General features: G+C 32.9%; 1 protein-coding gene across 3 annotated transcripts in view; it reads right to left on the bottom strand.

The window, feature by feature from the left end:
- Window positions 1–542: 542 nt before the first annotated feature.
- The window catches only part of LOC129632845 (cadherin-9), an 85,423-nt gene continuing 77,295 nt past the window's right edge, over window positions 543–8,670 (bottom strand). For 2 of the 3 annotated variants that reach the window (XM_055554555.1, XM_055554557.1), the window contains 4 exons: window positions 8,147–8,268; window positions 6,404–6,521; window positions 6,064–6,315; window positions 543–1,296 (listed from right to left, as the gene is read on the bottom strand). In XM_055554555.1, coding sequence (XP_055410530.1) covers window positions 809–1,296; window positions 6,064–6,315; window positions 6,404–6,521; window positions 8,147–8,268 — 980 coding nt within the window. In that variant the 3' untranslated portion in view covers window positions 543–808. Of the gene's footprint in view, window positions 1,297–5,595; window positions 5,631–6,057; window positions 6,316–6,403; window positions 6,522–8,146; window positions 8,269–8,670 lie in introns of all 3 variants that reach the window. The other variant, XM_055554556.1, reaches the window with a different exon arrangement.

Raw genomic sequence — 8,670 nt, 5'->3', positions numbered from 1 at the left:
ATATTTTATATTCCAAATGTCTCACATCCTAATCAATGGGTAGACATCAGTGGCTAGATAAACACTTGTCCATATTTGAGAACTGGAAGCAGAAAAATCACAATTTGTACCAAAGTTTTTTATAGTCCCATGATATTCTAGTTCTAAATTACATGCAACAATTTAGCTGCTTTTTCCCTGAGTAAATCATGTTTTATTTTTAAAGATGTTTAAAAAATGTTAAAAGCAATATCAGAAATACTAATAGGAATCAAATAAAATGAAATTTATTTTTATAAAGACTATTTTATTTCATAAAAATACAAAAATATAAATATACATTTATAAAAATATGAATGAATTAACACAAAGACATTCTTCAACTAAATAAATATGGCAGTAATAGTCATTCCTATTTCTTTAGGGATATATTTTTTATATTAATTTACAAAGCAGTTGCACAATGTTTCATTTAATAGTAAAGGTGACTGCAAGTCAGTTAAGAAAACATTATTTATAAAGTTCTTATATCTAAGAAAAGGCACAAAAAGCCTTTTATGTATATTTTATTGATTATTGATGTGATATACTTTTCTTCAGAGATTGTTAGGCAAAGAGGGTGAACTGATTATTATTACTTTTTAAAATCTATGTCATTCATATTCATTCACAGAAACTTACTGATTAAGCAAACTCTTACTAAGACAACACCTACGTATTGTTTGTAATTTTAACTTTTTAAACATTTCCTCCAAGGAAGAGAATGCAGGCCACTCCATCTAGTAGCAAAGAGAGTACTTCCACTGACATCCATGAAGTCATGCCATAATCAATCTCGGTCACTATCATCACCCCCATACATATCAGCAAGTTTTTTAAAACGAGGCCCCCAGTCGCTGAGGTAATCATAATCTTGGTTGCAATCTACTGTAAGAGATTCCAGAGAACTGAGGGAATCCGCTATGGAATCATTCCCTTCATAGGCGTAAGTTGCCAGTGAATCATAAGGAGGTGCACTTGGATCTGAGTCATTTTCTTTTAGTCTTCGATGGATAAAATCTTGTACGTCAATATTTTCCCACAGAGGTACAGTCCTCCTTATCTGAAAAATTGTTTCAGGCATTACATCCCTTCTAAGTTTATTATCTTCTCTTGCTTCTGGATTCCTTAAAGTGCCGATGTCAAAAGCTTGGGTATCTTCTTCCCCACCGCCTTCATCGTTATAGGTCACGATGTTGTCCCGGACATCGTCTTTTGAAATTATCAGAGGTTCCTTTTTTCTTTGCCTCTTCAATGCAGCAAAAAGCACAACTAAAACTATTAACAAAAACCAAATATAACAAAGAGAGAGAAAATTGTGAGTTTCCATAATTCAGGCTTAAATACAGCATGCTCCTATGTTTGTGACCTTGATGTGGTGAAAGAGGTGTTAAGTTCATTTGGATATAAAGACTAACTACCCTGTACAAATACAGCATGATTTAGGCCAAAAACTGGATGTACTATATTGATAAAACAAAACAAAACAAAAAAAGCAGATAATACAGTGCATTTTACTTGCTTTTGAGACTCAGTCTTCTATAGGGCTCAGGCATTGAAAAACTTTAATTATGGCTAATGCATTTAGCCAAATGAGTATATAATATCTGACTTTTCCTCAATGCACATTTGTCTCAAAATATTAAAATTCTAAAACTACAATCATTATTATTACAAGAGAAATTGAGCATAAATTTTATGTTTTCTTAATGACTCAAGGGGATATATGCAAAACATTCAAATGTATGCATATATATACATAAATGCCTTATATGCATATATGTGTCATATGTATGTATATACATGTAAATATGACACAGGTAAATGTGTGTCATATGTATTGTATATACATAGGTATACACACATTATAGATATGTGTATGTATATACATGTAAATATGACACATGTACTGGGACGACCCAGAGGGATAGAATGGGGAGGGAGGAGGGAGGAGGGTTCAGGATGGGGAACACATGTATACCTGTGGCAGATTCATTTTGATATTTGGCAAAACTAATACAATTATGTAAAGTTTAAAAATAAAATTAAAAAAAAATTTTTAAGTAAAAAAAAAATGACACATGTAAGTATATGTCATGTGTATTGTATATACATATGTATATACACATTATAGATATGCAAATGGCACTCCAGTACTCTTGCCCGCAAACTCCCATGGACAGAGGAGCCTGGAAGGCTGCAGTCCATGGGGTCGCTGAGGGTCAGACACGACTGAGCGACTTCACTTTCTCTTTTCACTTTCATGCATTGGAGAAGGAAATGGCAACCCACTCCAGTGTTCTTGCCTGGAGAATCCCAGGGACAGAGGAGCCTGGTGGGCGACCGTCTATGGGGTCGTACAGAGTCGGATATGACTGAAGTGACTTAGCATAGCATACACACACATCTATCATGGTTTCATCCATTCCCGTTATTGACCTGGTTTTGAAAGCCTGCTTAAAATCTGAAATATAATTCTATATGCTACAATATTAAATTCAAACTTACACTCATCCTTACCTTCTATTCATCTTACAGAAATTATCTTGTTTCTAAGGACTTTCTTGACTTATACAGTTGTATTCAAGCTTCGAGGCTGATACGTAAATTGTGGCCCCTCTGCATACACTATGAACCCTCTCCACATATGATATGCTTTCTTATTTCTTTTATACTAGTGAAATTTAAACTATTATGCATATATTTGACAACAAACATTTGCAAGATAAATACATTTATAAACTAAAAATTACATTTAAATATGTAAGACAGACTATTTGATTTCCAACAAAGTATGTTTTCCATTGAAATGGATAAAGTCCATAATTTTATATATAAGAAAAGTTAAAATTATATAAAGAAAAATTTCCCAAAGCATACTTATACATTGCTGGGGAGAAATAAGAGAAAATTTTCTCTTACTTTAGGAAAGTTCAAGTGTTTTTTTGGTATTACTGATGTTTCACTGAAAAATAAGAAAAGTGTTGGCTCAAATTCTTTCATTTTTTTCAATCTTTGTTCTGAGATTATAGAAACTGATTTTCATTAAGACTGCACTTCACCATGGCCCTGATGCCCCTGTAACTCACCCTTAAGGCCTGTCCAATGCTATTGTTCTATTGACCAATGCACTTTCCTCAGCTTCTACTAATTGGTAGAAAGAATACAAAAAAATCATTAGAAATATCTTAACTAACCTGCACCAAGCAGGCTTTTGGTGTTGAGCCATATTCAGAGTCATGCTGGACACATAAAAAAAATATCCATTAAAAATGAGACATATCTTTATTCTCTCCTATTAAAGGATGAGCATGTTAATTAAATCCAATATAGGTCTGAAATCCACCAATCTATTGAGCTATGAATTAGAAAAAGAGGGGTTCTTTCTAAGTTTAATATTGAATGAATTAATTTACATGTGTGTACTCAGTCACTCCGTCGTAGCCAACTCTTTTTAACCCTATAGACTGAAGCCTACCAAGGTCCTCTGTCTGGGATTCTCCAGGCAAGAATATGGGAGTGGGTTGCCCTGCCCTCCAGGGGATCTTCCTGACCTGGGGATTGAACCCATATCTCTTACATCTCCTGGATTGGCAGATGAGTTCTCTACCACTAGCACAACCTGGGGAGCCCAAATTAATTTATAAATTCTCTATATGTGTAGCACAACTGTATTGTCAAATTGCTTTAAGGGTTTCTTAGGTAATGTTTATGCATATTCACAAACGGCCTTTAGAATCTGCTCTGAGTATTTTCTCCTTTGCCAGGTCAAAATTACCTGCTTCTTTTCCCAACTGAGGTTATTAATCTGGGGTATGTGAATGCAATTCAGAGAAGCTAGGATAAGGAATAGAAAAAAAAATGCATTGTTATTTTTACTAATTTGTAAACTGAATGTAGCACTTCCTGTCATAAATATCAGCATAAATTATAGTGATGGTAGGTACAGTGACTATCAAACTAGTAGAAATCATAGATACTTTATGTTAGGACATATCACAAATAATCATTAGACTTGCACTAAAACAAAGCATATAAAGACACATTTTGCTTTACGTTTTTTGTTTAATTTGGATAAATATATTTCCTTTTGTATTACATGTTTTATTTAATAAGTTTAAATTATTATTCTAAAATGGTCCATAAGTTTCATTTTCACTACCAAAGGTGTTCAAGGAACCAAAGGGGTTAAGAAGTCCTGCCCTAGGTTTTAACCCCTGCCTTGTGTCATGGATATAAACAAAGAACTACATTTCTTCAAACTGTGAAAGGATAGGCCTAAAATATCATGGCCCTTGTTATATCACCACCTTGCAGAGCCAACTCTCCTAACTACAGAAATATAGCAACTATATGCAGCCATTAGTATAAGGCTTGAAATAATGGCAAGTGCTTAAGAAACTTTAAAATAAAACCTTATGAATTACAACACATTCTGACTAAAAATAATAGAAAATAATTCCATGTTTAGATAATAATTGAAAGGTAAAATATAAGAAATGTGTGCCCTCCATATTGCCCAGGTCAGAAAGATGGCAAACTTTTCTGAATAAAAGAGCCTTCTAGAATTTCTGCATAGAGATTTAGTTAGCGTTATGATATCTAAACTTACTTTGGCAGATGAATATTATTCTCTCATATGCATGTCTTTTTGTGTGTATGTATTATATTAATATTGAAATTAAAAAAAACTCAAAATGTACATATTTCCATCTTGTCCTAAACTAGAGAAGTAGAACTATTTTAGCAAATACCAAACTGGTAAAAATTTCTTTTTGAATGTGACATATAAAAATAATAAAAGTAAATAATAAAAATAAAAAAGTAATGACATAAAAAAAAAAAAAAAACAGCATGATATCAGTAGCACTGAGCTGAAAGGGTAAGCCAAAATTTAATCTCCATAGGGATACAAAAATATTTTACAGAGGAGTTGAAATTTCTAACAGCACGTGGACATGCAGACTGCTGCTGCTGATGGTAGTAGTGTGTATGTTCAACATCACTCTGATAAATTGTTTTTCTAAATAGTTGGACCATCATAACTGGGACAAATGTTTTGCCCTCATTTGAATCAGTTCCCTGCTGAAGTCCTGCAAGAATATCTGGCCAAAGGGATTTCATCCAGATAGGTTGAAGGGATTTGCAGTGAAAAGGAGCCAACACATAGGAGCATTGGAACATAAATTTGGCTAGCGCTCTTGCCCTAAGGATTCATTTTGGATGAGTATTTAATGGAAACAAGTTTGGGGGGAATGTTTTATAGTGGAACAACCGTTTAATTGAATTAAATTGTTGTCCTGTTAGGGCATACTCAAATAAAGCATTTGCAATTGGAAGCATGACTTTATTTAGAAAATATTGCTGAACTAGGTAGGTATGGCCACAATATCATAGAGATATTTTAAAAAATGAACTTAAACATTTTCTTCGGTGGATTGAAACTACATATAACAAATTTTATGAAAAAATGTCTATACTATTGTCACAACTTAAAATGTGCTGGTTAATTCCATATGTGAAATACATGGTAATATTAGGAATATTATTTGTAAAATAGTCTTTTGTTTTGAGGACAATGGTTCGAAAGGTGAATTCTAACAAAGAATAACCTGGGTTTGAATGATAGTTAGAACACTTTCCGAATGAGTGACTTTCTGTAAGTTATCTAACCTTCTGTACAAGAATGAAAGTATCTTATAGAGTTGACATAAAAATTTAATTAATTATTAAATGAAATACCCTTTGAAATGTGACAATATTAGTTCACACAAAACTCTATACCTATATAAAATGTACTTTAAAATATCTGTATATATCATGTTATTATATCCTTGTTTTTTGGTCTCTTGTAAGCTAGACCTATCCTTCATCAAAAATTCATTCTTTTTTATTGGAAGAACTATTTTAATAACAAGCTCAAATTTTCCCTCTTTAGCTATAAAGAAGAGTGTTTTTCAGTCCACAATCACTGGATAAGGAAGAAGAGAATTCCTTGAATTGAATGAGTATATCTCAGGGGCACATCACTCTGGGCACACTTACCAAGCAGTATGATGACACAGAGAAGGATAGCAATGAGAGCCCCAGTGCTCAGCCCAGCAGAGAGGACCAAGGCTTCGGCATTGCAGGACTGCATGTTTCCTTGATTATCACAAGCACACACACGAATGGTGAGTGTGCCAGTGCTGCTTTGAATCGGATAATCATTGTCAAAAATTAAAATTGGCAGCAAATATGTGCTCATTTTGTTGCGGCTATACCCATCTTTTCGAGTCATGATTCCTGCTGTATTATCTGTTAAAAAAAAAAAAAAAGTCAGATCAGTCTTTTAAATTTTGCCTCTTAATGTTCCGTAATATTTGTCTTTAAAAATGCTCTGTACCTTTATTGTCTACAATGGTGAAGTTTGGATTGAGGGGGAATTCTGGCACTGGTTCAAAAAAGAATTTGTGGCCTCGGGGAGGATCATCTTTGTCCATGACACTGACAGTCTGAATCAACTAAAACCGAATAAAAATCAATTAAATAGAGCACAAAAAGCAACTCTTGTTATTAGAAGACATTTAAAATCAGCGTTTGGGCTTTAAATATATCACTGAAACTAAACCCAAAAAATTCCATTTTGAGAAAAATTTCCAGAGTTTTTTATAGCTCTGTCTAATGCAACTTATTTAATGAGGAATAAAAAATGTCAATCAAGTCTCAGTTTGCAGAGCACCTTTATGAATCATTGTCTGCTTCCTGGCCACTATTGTATCCAAGAAAAGAAATCCAAAATTAGACCTTTTGACTTGTTAATATATACTACCAGTCCATTTTATTATCGATTTGTTACCAACATCTTGCCTCCACTAGACAATGATTGTTTCAAAAGCCAAGAACATAACAGATGGAGTTTTTTTAAAGTGATTATCACAACCACTCCTAGAGATTAAGGAAACTATAAATATAGTTTTGGAAAAATGAGCAATATGCCATATAATACCAGGAAGCAGAAGATTTTAAAGCTTTGGGGTGCCTTAATTACAATAAGATTGCATACTTTATTCAAAATGTTTGCTCTTCTTTTTAATGGTAGCTGCAAAATTTAGAATATATGAAAAGCTTTCTCAAGTTTTGTAATACACTGTTGAATTTGAGAAATTATAGCACCTCTCAGCTGTGCTCCCTGTAGGTCAGAGGTGTGCCACTGTGGGAAGATGGAACAGCAAATGACAGGTTGGGCAGTGAAATGCTAAGTGAGCATTTTATCGTGGATAAAATACAAAGCCACACATCGGGGTGCCTGTTTTCCAGTCCTGGGTCTGCCATCTGTGTGATTTGTAATCACAGTCATTTAATTACCATTACTTTCAAATCCTCTTCTACAAAAACAAATAGTTTCACCACTTCCAGGTATCACAGTCCAAAATTCTGTGATGAAGAATTAGCAGTGCTTTGCAGTAGTTTAATGTATCCTTCATTGCGGTTATTGTGTATTCTCTAAGTCCATACCAGGGGGCTCAGTGATAAAATACTATATTAATGTAAAAAGTGAACATATTTAGCATTTTCATAAAATTACTTTAGTGATGTCTCAAATATTGCTTTCTAAGATGACCTGGTAACTCTTGTACAATCTTTTTTATCTCACTAATATTAAAGCTGAAAAAACTGACAAAATATAACTAATTTCAAACCAAAATGACCTGATTGAGCAACTGAAAGTGGCAAATATAATCAGCAAGAAATTATTATGATTTCCTTTATATTAACACAGGTCAATTTTATTTTCTTACTTCATGTTTTGTTTAATAATATATTTTCATCCCATTCATGATTATATATCACTACCAGTATAATTATGAATCCAGGTAGGAACTTTTTATATATGTGATATCTATTATGTACCTGGTATATAAATTAAAGCATATATTCTAATTTTCCTATTATATCATGGATTATATAAAATATTTTAAAATTCATATTTTTAAGATTATTGTGAGTTGTTTTGTATGGGAGATAAAGAACTGACAAAGTGAATTGACAATAGTTTTCATGGAAAAAACAAAGCCCAAGTAAATTAATGCAATGTCATTTGCCTTGGTGAAGAGGAAACATTTTTTTTAAGTTTATAATAACTTACCTGCCCAGGTTTTGCATTTTCACAAACATATGTTTCATAGTACATGGCAAATTCTGGAGCGTGGTCATTTATATCTAGAATTCTGATGAAGACAGGAATGTGGCTACTTTGTTTTGAGTTATCTGCAGTGAGAACATGTGTAAGATTTTAGTCTCATTTACAGAGTAGCAGTGGTATTGTTTGCCCCATTTGTAACTTAGCAACACATCATTTCTAGGGTATTCATTTTTTGATTGGATTGCTGATGTATATCTCAGCTTTCTTACATCGTTCAGATGAAAAGCATGATAGAATGAGGAGAATATAATTGAGAGTGAATATTATTGGTAAGATACTCTTTTCTTAGACTGATTATTTTATGATTAGATCATGTTTTATTCTACAGTAAGATGTAAAAGAAAACCAAGTTTAAAATGAATGAATATTTGGTAATCCTTAAAATAACTTAAAAATCCAACACACTCTAAGTAATTTCTCTCAGTTCAAATAATAAAAACATCCCACTCAGGAAAAAGTTTATTTAA

Source organism: Bubalus kerabau, chromosome 18 (genome assembly GCF_029407905.1).
Source record: "Bubalus kerabau isolate K-KA32 ecotype Philippines breed swamp buffalo chromosome 18, PCC_UOA_SB_1v2, whole genome shotgun sequence".
Taxonomy (NCBI): domain Eukaryota; kingdom Metazoa; phylum Chordata; class Mammalia; order Artiodactyla; family Bovidae; genus Bubalus; species Bubalus kerabau.
Note: the sequence above shows the minus strand (reverse complement) of the source record. Positions and strands in the feature narration are given on the sequence as shown.